The sequence below is a fragment of the Callospermophilus lateralis genome, chromosome 1, assembly GCF_048772815.1.
Source record: "Callospermophilus lateralis isolate mCalLat2 chromosome 1, mCalLat2.hap1, whole genome shotgun sequence".
NCBI lineage: Eukaryota > Metazoa > Chordata > Mammalia > Rodentia > Sciuridae > Callospermophilus > Callospermophilus lateralis.
The window spans coordinates 114,365,588-114,383,539 of NC_135305.1; the positions used below are offsets into that span (position 1 = coordinate 114,365,588).

The window sequence follows — 17,952 nt, forward strand, 5'->3', positions numbered from 1 at the left end:
GAGATTAGTGCTCTGTCCACCAGAACTATTAAGAAAATTCTATGCTTGGGACAAAAGGAATCTCTATATAGAAATAGGGTCGCCATGGTCCCCTTCCTGAGTGATGGATGGCAGAGGAGCCAGGTTGTACCTTGTTGAGCAGCAAGAATGAGAACAGGAAGCCTGGCCACCCCGCCCTGGGGCTCATGGGACGTGCAGAGCGCCCCCCAGGGGTCAGGCCGGGGAAGATGAGCCGGGCCCAGAGATGGAGAAGGAGCCGCCTCTCTTCAGCCCCGTAAGATGGCCCAGTGAGAGACCCAGTGTGGGGTGGCCCAGCGCATCAAGAGCCACGGTGGCTGGGCAGTTTGGAGTGGAGAGGGGGAGCCCTGCTGAGGATGGGCGGCAATCGGGGCTCCTCCCTGCCCTCAGAACCTTGTCCCTGGGGAGGGCGTGCGAGCCAGCAGAAGGGCCTGGGGGAGTGAAGGGTGGGGAATGTTTGTCATCAGACAGGAGCGCGTTTCTGAAGCAGAGAAGAGTGGCACAGGCTGGCCTAGGAGGGTGGCACATGGGAGCCTCGGGCCAGGTGGAGCCGAGTCAGGGCCAGAAGGGCTGGGTGCGGTGGCACAGGTTTATAATCCCAGCGGCTCAGGAGGCTGACGCAGGAGGATCACAAAACCAGCCTCAGCAACTTATCAAGGCCCTGAGCAGCTCAGGGAGACCCTGTCTCTAAATAAAACACAGAACAGGGCTGGGGATGGGGCTCAGGGGTCAAGGGCCCCCGAGTTCAATCCCCAGTACCAAAAAAACAAAGAAACCAGAAGGAGCACTGGAGGTCACCTCATTCGGCACCCACCTCCCCCTTGCCCTCGACACAGCCCACAAGTTGTCCACAGCCCTGCCCAGCTCTTCCTGTGACCGCTGCCAGCAGCTCTGCCAGGCCACCCTTCCTGTCACCACGCGGGTTCCACGGTTGCTACGCTCTTCATGATTTGGGACTTGGATTTCCCTTCACTAGTTTGTGTCCCCGGCCACCTTCCTGCCTTGGGACACTGAGTGGTGAACTGGCACCCCAAGTTGGAAGTCCAGGGGAGGGTCCCGGGTTGCACCAGGAGAGCAGGGTCAGGTCCACAGTTTGTGGCCTCTGTGCCTCCAGACCCTGGCCTGTGAAGGCGGCAAACGGCAGTGGCTTGTCAAGAGAATCCAATGCGGTTCCTCCCTGCTCCGTGCTGCCCCGAGGACTTTGGGTCCTACCTGACATGTGCCATTTGTCACTTGCTAGTTTCATTCAGTGGCGTTGGTCTTGTTTCCTCGCAGCAGCGTGTGGAGTAGTTAGCATCTCTCCTAAGTCACTCAATGTCACACAAGCAGATTATTCCACTTGATCTCTTTGTCCTGAATAATTATTTCAGTTAACCCCCAAGAAACCCCGAGGGCAGGGGCTCACACCGTGGCCAGGGCCTGGGCATGCTGGGCCCGCGGCTGCCCCAGCGGCTGCCCCCCTCTGCAGCAGACGGGGACCCCAGCAGAGGGTGGCCGCCGACACGGAGTGAGGCGTTGGAGAACTCCCTTCGTGAACGTGAACCATTTAAAGAACACACCACTCCAAGTGTCCCCAGTGTTCCCCCCGTAATGGAGCACATCAGTGAGTGGATTCCTCCCGAGACGCCTGGGGAGGGGACCCGAGCACCAGCCTGGAGCCTTTCACTCCACCGCCATGAGCTTGATCAGCCAGACACGGGGGTCTTCTGGGCCCCAGCCCACAGGAGCACTCGCACTCGAGCCCCATGGTCTAGACCACCAGCGGGAAACCCACAGCCACACACAAAGGTTCAGTCCTCTGCGCACCCTCATCAAAACCTGGCCACTCCTGGTGCAGTGGCGCATGAGTGTCACCCCAGCAGTTCGGGAGGCTGAGGCAGGAGGATCACAAGTTCAAAGCCAGCCTCAGCCACAGCGAGGCCCTGAGCAACTCAGGGAGACCCTGTCTCTAAGTAAAGTACACAGTAGGGCTGGGATGGGGCTCAGTGGTCGAGTGCCCCTGGGTTCAATCCCCAAAACCCCTGCCCCTCCCCAAAAAATCCTGGCCACTGATGAATTCATAATCCCTGCCTGGTGAAACACCACACGCACACCGCCAGCCTGGCCCCATAGTAGGGGGAGCAACGCACAGACTTTATCCCTATTCCTCTACGTTATGCATTAGTGAGCGGGGACTTCGGTCCCTGGGGCGATGGCGTGTCTTGCTGGATCCCCCGCCCCACATGCAGAGTTAACAGTCCTCCTGGGACCCCAGGCTGTTCCCCTCCCCCTCGTACACATTGCCCAGGTCTTCGGAAGCCCTCTGTGGCCTGCGGGTGGCAGTCAGAGGCACTCGCGTGGCTGACTCAGGGTCTGTGTTTCCAGGTACGCCATGAAATGCCTGGATAAGAAGCGCATCAAGATGAAGCAGGGAGAGACGCTGGCCCTGAATGAGCGGATCATGCTGTCCCTCGTCAGTACAGGAGTAAGTGTCCCTCGTCCTGGGTTGCCTCAACATCTGTCTGTCTGTCCTGTGTCAGGACCACTTGTCTCCTCCGTCTGATCGTGGGGCGGGATGAGGCCTGGGGGGGGTGGTCCTGAGCGTGGCAGTCAGGAGGGGTGACAGCCTTCCCAGAGCTCACGGGACACCTCATGGGGCCACCTGTTCATGTGTCCGTGATTTCCTGCGACACAGAGGATAGGAGCTGAGATGGCGGAGAATAATCGTGAAAGAAAAAAATCACTTGAATATAGTAAAATGACTGACCCAGGAGCAGCCAGGGAGGGGCTCCCACCTCCACCAGCAAATCAGAGGGGGCTGGCGGAGCCTGAGGATGGGCCCTGGGCCGCGTGTGATGCCTCCAGAGGCGACTTCACGTCCCCCACAGTCAGCTGCTTCACCGCCAGGGCCGTGGTCACGTCCGCCCCACAGCACTCTCCCCCATTTCATATTTTATTAATATGCCAGGCTCGTTTTTAGCACCACGCTTGCGGAAATGATCTCTCACCCAGTATTGTCTTTATTTCCAAAGCAGCTTCCCATTCTGACGGCTTTGTGTGAACTGGGTTGTCATCCATCAAGACCTTGGCTTTGCCAGGCGTGGTGGTGCAGGCCTGTCATCCCAGTGGCTTGGGAGGCTGAGGCAGGAGGATCCCAAGTTCGAGGCCAGTGTCAGCAACTTAGCGAGGCCCTACTCAAATTTAGAAAAGTAAATAAAGAAGGAAAAAAGGCTGGGGACGTGGCTCAGTGGTTAAGCACCCCTGGGTTACATTTCCAGAACCAAAATAAGTAAGTAAGTAAGTAAATAAATAAATAAATAAAATGAAACCTTGGCTTTCAGTGGCAGAGCACTTGTCTGGACGCACAGGCCCTGGCCCCCATCACAGTGCAAAGAAACCAACATACACAATACTCCCCCCCTCCCACCTTTGGCTTTAATTCTGTGTAAAGACGCCACTGTGTCCGAGGACACATCCAGGAAAGCCTCCCCGGCAGCCTGTGTGTGCACGTGTCCACTAGCCTGGACCTGGCTGTGGGGAGGGGAGCAGGCAGAGGGCGTGGGCCAGAGTCCTCTGTGTAGCCCACCCGTGAAGTTAATGTCAGACACCCAGCCCAGCCAGCCAGTGTATACTCAGGGACACGTGGGGGCTTCATGCACAGGCAGCCTCACCAGAAGGATGTGGAAGAGTCAGACTCTAGTGGCTGATCAAAGAATCCCCTTCGCCCAGGGAGCTGTGAACCTGAGACCCATGGGCTTCGTTTCTTTGCCTGAAGGCTCTGGACGCAGGGCCAGAGCTCCTTCCTACCAGCGCTTTGTGGGTGAAAGGTCTTTGCTTATCGCCTGGGCTGACTGTATGGTGGGTCCCATTCTTCCAGCAAGAGCGTTGCGTGCTCTAGAAGGCCTGTTCCTGGAGCAAAGGAGCAGCCGGGTCCCGCTGAACCCTAGCCACCAGAGCTCCATGGCTCACAGCAGCTCCTCACCGCCTGCTCTCTCTTCCAATATAGGGGCGTCAATCAGACTCACCTGGCGTGTGTGAGCACCCCACTGGGTGGGTGTGTGCGGAGCGAGCTCCCTGGTTGCTGTGGGCCTTATCTGTGTCTTAAGTTTCAAACGTGCACACAGCCGCTGCAGATTTTCAGTAGTTATTAAAATACTCGTTTTTAATGAGCTATCTCCAAGCCAGGGATATTTATCTCAAGGAAGCCTCTGGGGAAACGTTTTGATGTGGGAGAAACGTTGAGGACGGTGTTCATGTAGCATTTTAATATTTATTATATTCAGATGAGGGCGAATCTGGTTAAGAAGTGGACTGATTCCTCCCTGGTCTGACCTTAAGGGAATCAATTTAAAAATGGGGTCATACGGGGCCGCTGCTTTGAGCTAATTCAAAAGAATTATTTATATTTTTATTCAAATATTAAGCTGTATCGCTGTTTTTTTGAATTCATAGAGATATGATGTCACCTTCAGAGTCCGAGTAAAGCCATAGGGGATGGCATTTCCACAGTCAGAGACCACTTTTGTGAACTTTTGGTAATGCTCAGCTGAAATCCACCCTGTGGGGCAGAGCCCTGGGCAGCTGTGCCCAGGGTGTCCTGGTGGGGCCTGTGCTGCGTTGGCACGTGCCATTTGCCCTTGGGTTTGGTCCCCCTCTGCTCCCCGTTTTGCATGAGCACAGCCCCCCTCCTCCCCCTAACGAGGCGGTGGGAATCAGCCTTCCAGTTAGCTTCCCCCTGTTCCCATGGGAGGAGGGAAATGTGCATGTCTGAGAACCAGGCAACGCACCTGCAGTGGTGAGGGTGGACATGGCAGCCTTGGGTCCCCAGGAGGCAGGTGAGGGCACAGGGGCGGCCTAGGGATGTGCTCTTGGGTGACTGTGTTTGAGTTTGGCGGAGACTGGGAAGGTCCAGGCTGAGGGCTGGTTGAAAGGGGGGCTCGGGGGAGCTGTAAGGAGGCTTCCTCCTGAGGAGTGGGGCACAGACGGGAACCCTGGAGGGGGCTGGCACCCTGGCTGGCTGCCAAGTTTCTCTGACCTCAGGCAAGTCCTCTGCCTTTTAGGGGCCCTGGCTTCCTGTCTTTAAAATAAAGGGGTCAGACAAGACTCCTTCCTAGTCCAGTGGCCTCTGCTTCTAGCTCTAAAACTCACGCCCATCTTAGTCACTCTTCAGAGACTTTGACCTTCTGCCCTTGTCTCAGGCCCTGCATTGGAGGGGCCATATGCCATCAGGTTGAGAACTCCCCCCGGAAAGCCCATGTGTCCCCCTGGTGATGCGGGTGCAGCTCCAGCTGGAGCGGGGAAGACCCTGGCTTTACCAGGCTCTGGGTCCCCCCTTCTCTGCTCTGCAGCTGGATTGCTGTGAGAGCAGAGCAGAGCACGTGGGCATGCCTGGGAGCAGGAAGTGCCATACCTATCGTAGAAGGGCAGCCATCTGCAGGAGGCCACGGAAAGGCACGGAGGGACAGAGGTGGGCTCTAGGTAGGACAGGCCGCGGAAAGGCCCCCCGGGTTCCCGCGGAGAGACAACTCTACCTAGCGTGGAATAAGTCTTAAAATCAGAAGACGGACACCCTCTCAAGAGAACTCTGAGGGAAACTGGGCCAACAAAGTGAACTTCCCAGTTCACCCTGGAGTGATTTTCTCCGGAACATTCATGGAAATTGAGTTCAAGTGCCCGAGTCTTTAGCACCCAGGAATGTGGTAACTCAGACTTACCCAAATGCCCTTCTGTAGACGTCTTCACAGTGCAAATTCTGTTTACCAATTATTTTGTGGGAACTCGAACATTTCATTTGGAATTTAATAATATGCTGTGTCTGTTAAGAAAGTGGATATAAATAGTCTCTGCCATTTAAAACTCAAATCACTTCAGGAGTGATTACACTCTGTATGCCAAGGATCTGGATAGATTAGGGAGCACTGGCGTGCTTTTCCAAGAAAACTCGAGTGTCCAGCACCCAGGACAGGAGAGAAGTCACCTGTGTTCCAGACGCCTTTTCGCCGCTCTGCCAGTCCCTGACGCCACGCCCAAGTCCACTGCCCTCCAGATCTCCAACACGGTGACTCAGCTCTGTTGATGCTGAAAAATGTGCCCCTCGGTGTGTGGTTCTCTCACTCAGTGTCATGTGTGAGATGTGTCTGTGTCACATGCCAGAAGAATACGATGACAGAGACTACTTGTGACCTGCTCACCCTAAAATGTTAACTGTCCAGCCCTCTGCAGAAAATGTCTGCGGACCCTTGCTCCACAGCGCTCTGCTGCATGAAGACACCACCCTGACTTATCCATTCTGTGCTGATGGACATCTGAGGCATTTCCTGGCCTGGATATTTGAACATTCTTGGGCAGGTGACTTGGAGCTCCTAAGTGCAGGCTGCTCCAAGTGTCTACTTTGGAGTGGAATCAGCTGGTCAGGGCATTTGCAGGTGATGCTCAGCCTTGGTAAATACCGCCCAGGGGCCTGCTGAAGCCACCTTCTGATTCTGCACTCCCAGCAGCCCGTGTGGAAATCCCACTCGCTCCGTACCTTCCCGACACCTGTCATGCTTGCTCATTATGTTTAGTGCTTCCTGTGGGGTTTGGTGCTAGCATATGGTTTTAATTTGAATTTCCCTGGAGAGTCCCCAGCGTCAGTGTCTATGCAGAGGCTTGGGGACATTTAGTACTCTCTAATGTGAAATGCCAAATTAATTACATTGTATTTTTGCCATTTTTCTTTTGTCTTTCTCTTTATTGATTTCTAAGAGTGCGTCATATATTCTAGACATGGGTCTGTGGTGCATGTGCATATTTACCAGGGTCTTCTCCCATTCTGTGGCTTGGCTCTTTTCTCATGGTGTATTCTGATGCACAGAAGCTCCTAATTTTATGACAAGTGCAGTTTATTGATATTTAGCACTTTTTGTGGCCTAAGAAATCTTTACCCTAGGATCAAAGATACCCTGTGTTTTCTTGAAGAAGCTTTTTGCCTTATCTTTCCCATGTAGACTGACATTGTGGGGGATGGAGTTAGTGTGTGGTGGTGGGGGTGGGGGGACACAGCCTGCACAGATTTCAGCTGCCCCAGCACCACCACTGAAAAGGCCAGCCTTCGTCCTGCCCCTTTGAGTCACCTTGATCAGGACCCACGTGACCATCTCTGAGTGGGTCCTCTTGAGGATTCTGCTCTGCTCTACTGGTCTCCATGTCCTTGGGCAGTGCCACCCTGTCTGAATTCCTGGTGCTTCATCAGGCCTTGACCTCTGCACTGCCACTTCCCAGGTCTGCTGTTTTTCAAGTGTCTGGACTTTTCTTGACAGTTTATGTTTCCATGGATTTTGGAATCAGCTTGTCAGTGTTCCTCGGGATGAAGGTCACCTGGAATCCACAGATTCATTAGGGGATAGTTGAATGTGTTTCCAGTTGAGCGGTCCAGTCCCTGACCACGGTCTATTTTTCCACATTCAGAAGGGCTCTGTTTTATTCTCAGTGCTTCTGAACAGTAGCACCGACGCCATTCCTTCCTGTCAGACACTTCTCCAATTGTAGAAGCAGAGGTGGATGCGGGGCCCTGAGTGACTGGAGCCTAAACACTGGCCAGCACAACGGCGGCTGGCGGGGCAGATATTTTTTTTTCTGCAGACTCCGGACTTTGATGAGGGATGATCAGCGTGGTCACGGCACACTGGGGGCGCACTGGGGGTGCGTTGGAGGCGCACTGGGGGCGCGTTGGGGGCGCACTGGGGACGCACTGGGGACGCGTTGGGGGCGCACTGGGGGCGCACTGGGGGCGCGTTGGAGGCGCACTGGGGGCGCACTGGGGACGCGTTGGGAGCGCACTGGGGGCGCAGGAGGCTCGGGTCCCCTGGGTGGGTAGGGCTCCAGCTGCGTCTCTCCTGGGCCTTCGCTGACCTCTCCTCTGGGGCCGGGGCGGGCGGTGGACCGGCCATGCTCTGCTCACCAGCCTGTGCTCTCCCGCAGGACTGCCCTTTCATCGTGTGCATGACCTACGCCTTCCACACCCCGGATAAGCTCTGCTTCATCCTCGACCTCATGAACGGTGAGCGCGGAGCTCCGCCCCGCCCAGGCTCAGGCTGCGCCCCTGTCCAAGCAGCTGGGTCCACCCCCGCACCCCCCCCCCCCCCCCCGGGGCTCCAACAGCCTCCACCCCTCGGTTTTCAGCTAAAATCCATTTTACACCGTGGACTCTGATTTCCCTCGGGCCTGCCAGGCTCTCCCCGGGAAGTGGGATCTTGCTAGAAGATATTCTCATGAAATGTTGGCTGTGACTTTTTACTTTCTGGAGTGCAGCTGGCCCGGGGCTTTAATTAGCTCAGTTCCCGGCCCTTGTCCCTCGTGTCTTAGGGATGAAATACCTCACAAGGGCACAGGCCCAGCACAGGCCCAGCACAGACACCAGCAACCAAGGACCCCTGGGGCCAGCGCTGAGCGTGGACTAACCAGCCTGCCTCCTGGATCCGCGGCTCTCCCGCCCTCCGCTAGACTATGAGCCGGATCCTGAGAATGCCAAATTCCATTTAGCTGGAAAAGCCACTTTCTAGGGGAATAGATGGCCTGGTGTATATGCAAAGTGGTTTTAGTAATGAGTAGAAATGAGAAGGCTGCCATTCTGATGTGCAGATGCCTGCTTCTGTTCTGAGGTTCACTTAAAGTTTTATTCTTTTTTATTTACTTTTTTGGACCCAGGGGATAAACCCAGGGGTGCTTAACGCTGAGCCACACCCCCAGCCCTTTTTTGTATTTTATTTAGAGACAGGGTCTCACTGAGTTGCTTAGGGCCTTAATAAGTTGCTGAGGCTGGCCTTGAAGTTGTGATCCTCCTGCCTCAGCCTCCCAAGCTGCTGGGAAGAAAGGTGTGTGCCACTGCACCCGGTTGGTTTTACTATATTCCAAATGCTTGATTGAAATCCAGATCTATCCAAAAATACAAAGGAGGGGCTGGGGATGTGGCTCAAGCAGTAGCGCACTCGCCTGGGGCGCTGAGTTAGATCCTCAACACGACATTAAAAAAATAAAAATAAAGATATATAAAATAAAATTTAAAAAGAATTCTTAAAAAAAATACAAAGGAATTCACAGACAGGATAACCAACCCAAAACGCCAGAGATGTATCCCACATGACCCTGTGGACATGAGGGTCAGAGCAGGCAGCCAGTGGACAGTGATGGGCAGAAGAGCTGCCAGGGGCCAGGGCCCACACACTGACTGCAGGGCTTGGGGGCCTTAGGACAGTGGGGATCCTTCACATTTTGATCTGGTGGCAGCTAAGCAGTAGCGCGCATGTGGGGAGGAAGAATCTTGTAAAAAGGTGGTCAAAAAAGTTAGACACACATTAGCTTTTATAAATGAATAAGGCTTTACCCGTGGTTTGTAGAAACACCCCTGACTGTTGGTGACACTGTGTCCCTTTAACAAGAAGCTGCCGGAGGAGTCCCTTTCCCAATGTGGCATTCAGGAAACCTTCAAACATGCAACAGAGTTGAAGAATATCGCCAGGGACACTCCAATCCCCACCACCTGGAGTTTGCCTTAAAAATTTTACTGTATTTGCTTTATCAAATCTCTCTCTAGGCTGGGTGGGTGGCACGTGCTTGTCATCCCAGTGACTCAAGAGGCTGAGGTCGGAGGATCACAAGTTCAAGTCTAGCCTCAGCAACTTAGCGAGACCCTGCCTCAAAATAAACCTAGCTCAGAGGTAGAGCACCCTGGGCTCAGTCCCCCGTACAAACCAACAACTTCTCCAGGTGAACAGTGTGTATTTTCTGTTTGTCTGCGGAGGCAGATGATCACGGGGCCATCTTTGGATCTGTATGTAGGTGGATTTGGTTCCTGGACAGGATTTCAGGGGATCAAGGCAGGTTAGCTGGTCTCCCTGGATGGCGTAATTGGGAGCTGAGCTTCCAGCCCAAGGAAGCCCCTCCCTGCCTCCTCAGTCTTCTCGTCGCTTAAGTTTCTCTAAACCTTTAGCCAATCGACTTAAATCAGAGGTAGGTGTGTAGACAAGCCCTGGCCCCGTTCTGCTGTGCCGTGACTATTTAGGGTGACAGTGACTCTGTTTTGCTTTAACAACGAGCTGTGAATGAGCTTCTCCATCTGGTTCCAGGGGGCGACCTGCACTATCACCTTTCCCAGCACGGGGTGTTCTCTGAGAAGGAGATGCGCTTCTACGCCACGGAAATCATCCTGGGGCTGGAGCACATGCACAGCCGGTTCGTCGTGTACAGGGACCTGAAGGTGAGGACGGGGCACCGGCCCCTGCAGCGTGGTGGGTACGGGTGTTGAGCCGGCGGTCCCTGGGCAGTCCCGTTGTCGCCCAGAGGGGCAGGTCCCTTCCTTCACAGCCCCATCTCTGTGATGTCAGTCCCTCCCAGACCAGACTCTGCAGGGCCGGAATCCCTGGCCAGCCCTGTAGTCGCAGGAACCTCTGTGCCCGCTACAGTGCCCTGTGCAGCGCAGACACTAAGAACAGAAAGCAATTAGCTGGGTGCAGTGGTGCACGCCTGTAATCCCAGTGGCTCGGGAGGCTGAGGCAGGAGGATCGTGAGTTCAAAGCCAGCCTCAGCAACAGCAAGGGCACTAAGCAACTCAGTGAGACCCTGTCTCTAAATAAAATACAGAATAGGGCTGGGGATGGGGTTCAGTGGTGAGTGCCCCTGAGTTTGATCCTTGGTAAATACTACATATTTTATGTATGTACATATATATATATATATAAAATACTTGTAAATTACTATATGTGTAGCAATTAACAATGAAAAGTAGGGCAGGTGGTTTTTGGTACTGCCCACTTTGTGATCCATTATAGGTCACTCATTGCAGGTCACTGTGCAGCCGGTTTGGCCCCAGCCCTGTCATTGGAGGTGCACAAAGCCAAAGGCAGATCCTGGCTCCTCTGGGCAGCATCGGCTGGCGAGGCTGGCTCCTGGCCCCCCTACAGCATCTCCCCAGGCCAGCCTTCCCACGTTGCCTTGTTCTGAGCTCGCCTTCGAAATCCTCAATAGGAGTTTAGATCCCTGAAGTCCATAACCACAGGGATCTCTGTTCTCAGCCCAGGCATTAAAAATCATGAGGTTGGCTGATTCTGAGTGCGCCACTCCAGGCTGTGGGCATGGTCCTGGGTTCTGCGTGGAGCCGGGGGTCAGGAGGTTGCTCATGACATCCAGGTGATGCTCATCCAGCTGTAATGGACAAGGGCCTGAGGACAGGTGGAGATCCGAGGGACCATGGCAGACCCTAGACACGCTCATGCAAACATCTAAATGTGTAGCTAATAATGAGGTGAAAATTGACAGGAGAGCCCTTTGCTGATGGATGAGGAGATGCACGAGAGAGAGCTTGACTCTCATGCCAGATCCCTTCCCAAGGGCCCACAGTGGCCGGTTGTAGCGTCCATGTCACCTGCCTCTCCCTAAGGAGCTGAGGCGTTGATTAGCATTATTAGGCGTTGGGGCGTTGTTAGTGTGAACCTGCACAGCCAGTTGTGGTATAGAGGGACCTGAGGGTAAGGACAGGCGGGGGCCGTGCTACAAATCTAAAACCCTGTTGTTTTTGAGCACAGTATGTTTTTCACAAAAACCCTTTGTGAATTTCAAACCTTTCTTCAAGGTTGAAGAATTATTCCCTTAGTGTTCGTGTGAGCATAAAGAAGAAAATGTATTTTATTGAATTAGAAATAATTAGACATTGGTTGGCTCATGACATTTCTTTATGTGAGTTTCACAGAATAAAATACATGCTGAAGGCCCATGAGGTGCCATTATCATACATTTTAATTTAAATCTATAACCGGTTTCTAGTCATCTTGATGCTGTATTTTTGTTTTCTAAGCTATTTAGTAAGCAGTCGCATTATTTAATTTCTATTCAAACTTAATTCAAGTCACTCATGATTATTCATGCTTCAGTTTTATAATAACATGACATTATTTTTATTTCAAGCAAAACAATAGTTGATCTCCAGGAGGAAAAAAAAAAAAATGTCATTAGGGAGACTGTAATTCAATGTGTATTAGGGAAGGGAACTTGGTTTTCCGTGATTAGACTGGCCAAATCTAATCTTAATAGGTGCATTTCTCAGAGTTGTGGGTGGAATCATATTTGGTCATTTGGTAGGGCCCTTGGTTAATGGTGTACAAATAAACAGATGACATTTATGGGGATTAGTGTGGCACCATGGAGTGCCTGGCTGTCGTGGGTCAGTGTCTTCGACTGGCTGGGGTTCCTTTCTGTCCTGTGCTACCCGGACTCATTTTCTGAGGTCCTGTGTCTCATGTCAGCCAGGAGGCCAGCAGCCCGGGTCCCTGTTGGCTGGAGGCCCACCCCAGCTACCCCGCAGTTGCTGGGCGCTCCTGAACTGTGGTGGGGACCTTCGGGGTCACCTGCCGCGTGTCTGATCCCGGGGAGCAGAACCCTCCCGCTCTCCCCCTGCCACTGTGTCACCCTCGGTCCTGCCCTACTCTGATGTGATGACATAAAGCTGTCACTCATGATCACAGATTCACTGTGAGAAAAGGGGTAAAATGCAGAGCGTGCGAGCTCATAGATGTCCCCGTCCCCTGGAACGTTCTGGGGACTCCTGAAGCTCATCTCCTGTTTCCGTTCAGCCTGCGAATATCCTCCTGGACGAACACGGACACGTGAGGATATCAGACCTTGGTCTCGCCTGTGATTTTTCAAAAAAGAAGCCTCATGCCAGTGTGTAAGTAGCACACCCACCAAGCCTGGGGCCTTCCTCCGCTGCGACTCGCGGTTCTGTGGGACGCTGGCTTAGCCACTGGTGCCCCCTGTGCCCTCACCAGCCCTGATTTTCACCATGTGATAACACGAGTCCGGGGAGGATCCAGTATTGCAGGTTTGGGGAGCAGAAATAAGAGTGGGTGGGCTTCCTGTCGTGGTGGGGGGGAGCATGAAGGCATGATGGGTGGTCAGCTGGAAGGAGGGCCTTGCCAAGGGGTGGACTGCATGCTGCCATGTGACCTGAAGCGAGGCAGTGACCTCCTGAACCCTCGGTCTCTTCTGCCATAGAATAGAGATAGCAGTAAACCCCTTAAGACACGGAAGAGCCCGTGGGCTGACGGGGGTGTGGGCAGCTACGCACACAAAGCTCTCCAGGCAGGGGCCAAGGCCAGGTCTCCCTTTCCACATCTGGTTTCCTCCTTTTTCCAAAGAATTTGCTGGGTTTTAGTATTTCTAGTCCCCTTCCCCCCACACAAGAAATCAGGATTTCTTCTGAAATTAAAGAAGCTAATCACCCACTTACAATTCAAGCTTTTAATACGGGTCACATTGCTAGATCCAGATATTGCACCAGTCCTCCATGTGACCATACAGAGGTGACTCCTGAGGGATCCTCGGCCCTTCAGCAGACACAGAGCAGCTCTTGGCCAGTGGACACTGGCCAGCCTGGTTCCTGAAACCCACTGATTTCACGGCAGGCCAGCGAGCCAGCTCTCCCAGGGCTCTGTGGAAACCGTGCGGGACACACAGGGGTTTTGTTTCTGCTTCTTTGGTGTCAGGTTTTCGGTGGGGGAGGGGGGCCTGGATGTGTGCAGCTTGCAGTAAAGCAGGTGACTTTTGCTTTGTCTTTTAAACTCTCTCACTTTTAGCACCGAATCCTTTAGAATTACATCTTACTATCCCTCTTGAGGGAACACTGGTGTCCGTGTGGCATGGCGTGGGGGAAGCTCTGGCCCTCTCAGTTCAGGCATCCGGGCAGGAAAGAAACCGCAGACCCTTCTCGTTGTGTCTCCAGGAAAGAAAGGGTGGTTCTGAATCGTCCTACTTTGTGAGGGACCACATTCAATCAAAATCGCCCTTTCCAGCCGGATCCAGTGTGAACAGTGACCGGCGTCATTTCTGTAAACATATTTCTCTTCTCCCACAGAATCTGGGGTACAGTGATAAAAGCATTAGCGTTTGCTAGCACTTACCATCACCAGGCCAGAACCTGCGGTTGTGTAAGCTTCTCCCAGGGAGTTCATCAGACGTTTTTAAGAGAGTCATTTGAATTTTTAATGCCACAGCTATTTGGTATGCTAATTTCCTCAATTTACTGTAGTCATAACTAAACAGAATCCAAGAGTTCATAAGAGTTAATCTTCCAAAGGAATTGACTTGCAGACACGAGGTTCTTCATTGCTTCACGGGGCCCTGGTGGCTTTCCGCTGTCATCCTCGTCAGCTGGGGTGGGCTGTTAGCAGCAAGGGCCCCAGCAGCTTCCCTGTTGAACTGCTGAGTGTGAGGCCACACGTACAAAGCCCAGTGCAGGAGGCACTGCTTCCTGGTCACACACAGGAGCAGCTCGTGGCTCAGGGGAAGGCCCCAGGGCCACTAGGCCCCAGTCAGCTTCTCCTGCACCCTGTGGGAGCCTCCGTTCTCTCTTCCATAAGCACAGGACAGTGGCAGTAGCCTCCTGTGCCCTGGTGAGGATCAGTCCACTAAGTGACCCCACAAGTGTCTATTCCACACTTGCTGGGTGCCCGCTGCTAGCAATATGGTGGGGACAGACCTGACGCTGCCCTGGAACCTGCAGCCCAAGGAAGGTGTGCAGGAAGCCACAAGTGGGAGGAGGGTGGCGAACCCAGGGTGTTCCTGGCACCACCAGCCCGGCCTTGAATGCAGGATCATCACGGAAACCCCACGAACTGGGCTTTGTTATCTGCTCCTCACCTGTGCTCGCCAAGGACCAGGCAACGTGGGTGACTTGGACCGGGTCATGGGTCTGCAAGCTGCAGAGCTGGCACCGTAATCCTCTCCTGTCTGAAGCCACAGCCCAGCTCACTGCGTGGTGGCGAGCTCTGAGGCTCGCAGAGATCTCCCTAGTGCTGGGCGGAAGAGCCTTGGCCAGAGTCCACCCTGAGCCCCGTTTCTCAGGTCCACTCAAGGCTGCAGATGTGACCCTTGGGCTTCATCTAGTGGCTGCTCCACCTACAGACCAGCACTGTGGTTGAGCCTCCTGATCCGTGTTTAGACTTCACCTGTTTAGTGACAGAATCAAAGACTATTCCAGAATCACATCTAACTGGGGTAGCCACGAAAAACCAAAGGAAAAGTGACTAATTTGAGGACCAGTTTATTTTATCTAGGAACCCACGGCTGTCTCTCCTCGTGGAGTCCTTCAGCGTTCAAGTTCAAGTGCTGGTCCAGTGTTAACAGCAGTCCGGGTCATTAGCAGAAAGCAGCCGGCAGCGTTAGCAGCAGCCATGTGGGAACCAGAAAGGCACAGGGACAGGAGCCTGTGTCAGTTACCCAGTGCGCCCTGAGGGCTGGGGAGGCGGAGATGGGTGTTAGTTCATCCTTTCTACCCTGGGAGATGGCTTTCCATTCCAGGATTGTGACTTGATCCTGATAATTATGGGCTGAAAGGTCACCAGGAGGGCTTTCCCGGCAATGCTCAAATTAAACCCTCCCAGAGAAGGGTTTGGATGCCCTGGCGGAGATTTCCTTCGCGCTCTGCACAGCTCCGTGGTCCTGCACTGGACCCGCCCCCGGGACCAACCCACCCATCCTCACCTCTTCATGAGACTTTCAAAATGTTCCCTAGACAGGGCTCCCTGGGCCCAGGGATGACCCAGGATCCTTGCTGGTCCGGGGTGATTCCCTGGGCAGGTCTCGCTGCCTCTGCGTCAGTGCGTTTGAAGTACTTCTGCTAGGACGAGAGCGGAGGCAGATCCCCACTGGGGAAATGCGGAGCTGCTCCAGGTGCGCACCCTGCCATCCTCGTGGCACCCGGAGAGCAGGGCGTTATCTCATCACCCCTTTTGTTGATGAGGAAGATCAATGAAGCCTGAGGAGGCTGCAGGACGTGCCCCTAATGGCTTTTCAGACTTTCCCCGCTGCGTCCCGGAGCCCCTGGCTCCTCAGGGTGGAGCTGCGCATGCTCAGCTCCTGGCGGAAGGGCGGGAGACAGGCAGAGAGGGGAGGCCTTACAGACCTTCAGCAGATTTTAAAGCCCAAGGGGCCTCATCCACCTGGGAACTGGGGGTGGGAGGGAAGCTGTGCTCCCACCTCCACCCCACTCTCCCGGAGAGGGCACTGGACCTGGTGACCTGCCAGGTCCTTTCCCTCCTGCCTCCAGCCCTGCTCCCCCACACCGCCCTGCACCTCTGAGCAGAGCTCTAGCAAGGACAGGAGGAGAGAAGAGCTGAGAGATTCAGAGTTCACCCCTTAGGCCCTGGGGCTCCGCTTCCATATCCGCTTGTGTGAACTGTTTCTATGAATTCACACGCTAATGAAGAGAGAGAAGGTGGACTTCTCCTTAGAGGCTCTGGGCGTGGTCTGGATGCACAGTGGTGGCCTTGTCTTGGGTCACAGCTGTGTCTCTTATGAACCTTAGGAGCCTGATCCTGGGGGGTGCCCTGATAACCTGGTGCCTCCTTCTCCCCAGGGGCACCCATGGGTACATGGCTCCCGAGGTGCTGCAGAAGGGGACGGCCTACGACAGCAGCGCAGACTGGTTCTCCCTGGGCTGCATGCTCTTCAAACTCCTGAGAGGGTGAGTGCAACTGTCCGCCCACCAGGTACCTGGATCAAACTGGAGAGGGCTCTGGGCAGAGGGTGTGGCTCAGTGGTGGAGTGATTGCCTGGTGTGCCAGGGCCCTGAGTTGGATACCCAGCAGCCCAGGAAGAAAATGCACAATATCTGAAAACGAGGAGACCCTGGTGTGGTCTAGAGTCACGCAGTGATCTCACTCTGAAAGATGACGTGGGGCTCCCAGGCCTGGAAGCCTGAGGGCTGCCCTCCTGGGAGCTCAGGGGTCCAAAGCCATGCAGGAGCCTGACTGCGTGGAAACCTAAAGTAAGACTGCTTCGAAATATTTCCATTGAAGCTCGTGTTCTGGAATTGTATTGAAATGTAGATATTAAAGAAGATGGGGTAAATTCTTTTTCACATAAATCAGTTACGGTTCTCTTGAGGGCTTAACACATTTTAAAGTCGATATTATATTCAGCTCTTGTTCCAGCTGACAAATAAGACAGGATGGAAAAGATTCTGAAAGGGAAGTTCGACACAAAGATGTTCCTGTGTCGAACGGCGATGTTGATGTTGCCACATTTAAAGACTTTTTAGCCAACTTTAGTGGAGAATTCAATTTCATTTTATTTTCTTGCAGCCCTGGGGATGGAACCCAGGGCTTCATGCGCCGGGCAAGTGCCCTGCCCCAGCCACACCCCAGCCCTGGAGCTCAGTTGTATTCTTCATTTCTGAACATGCAGAAAGCACTTCACAGTTTCCTAGTCAAGACTGTCCCTCTGCCACCTGTCCTTTGCTCTTGGCCCTGCAGGGGGCTGACCCTGTTCATCACAGCCTAAGTGAGCACCTGCGCAGCTTGCTCCAATCAGCACATCTGAAGAGATGCCAACTCCGCCTTCCCCAGCCCAGGCCTCGGAGCTGATGAGCCAGCCTTCTCAGCTCACTGTGTTCCCCGGGGACCCACAATCGTGTTATTGCTGAGGCAGTCGGGTCTGTTGTTCTGTAATTGAATCACCCTATTTGCGGAGCCTGGATGGGCTTAATTCCTGTCGTCAGAGGAGCTGACCTGATTAGAGAGTTTATGCAAAGCAAACCAGAGAAAGCCATTGCCGGGGGAAGAGCCTGTCTCCCTGGGGAGCTGCCGGCAGGCGGTGGCAATGCCAGTCTTTGTTTTGATCCCTGCTGGGGACGGAATGGAAACAGAATCCATGTCTAGGGAGTTTGAGGCTGATGGGAAAGTGGGCGACAGGTCAGAGTGTGGGAGAAGACGGTGGACAGGACGTCGGGTTCAGCAGGGAAGGCCTTGTGCTGGGGGCTGTGTGTCTCTGGTCCCAGGCGTAGACTGGGAGGGGCTGCTGTGGCTCTGCTTGAAGCATAAGAGTTGACCTTATGACCCAACAGGGTGGTTGTGGCTGATAAAGCGAGTCCCATTGTATTTGGCCACAGTTCAACTTTGCCGCATGGGAAGAGATGCACTTTCCTGT

At 53.9% G+C, this 17,952-nt stretch overlaps 1 protein-coding gene across 4 annotated transcripts in view; it reads left to right on the plus strand.

Annotated features, from left to right (window-relative positions):
• Grk3 (G protein-coupled receptor kinase 3) overlaps positions 1 to 17,952 on the plus strand; it is a 117,816-nt gene that overhangs the window by 78,338 nt on the left and 21,526 nt on the right. For all 4 annotated transcript variants that reach the window (XM_076837120.2, XM_076837131.2, XM_076837128.2 and 1 more), the window contains 5 exons: positions 2,383 to 2,482; positions 7,957 to 8,035; positions 10,101 to 10,231; positions 12,600 to 12,694; positions 16,382 to 16,489. In XM_076837120.2, the coding sequence (XP_076693235.2) occupies positions 2,383 to 2,482; positions 7,957 to 8,035; positions 10,101 to 10,231; positions 12,600 to 12,694; positions 16,382 to 16,489 (513 nt within the window). The remainder of the gene's footprint in view (positions 1 to 2,382; positions 2,483 to 7,956; positions 8,036 to 10,100; positions 10,232 to 12,599; positions 12,695 to 16,381; positions 16,490 to 17,952) is intronic.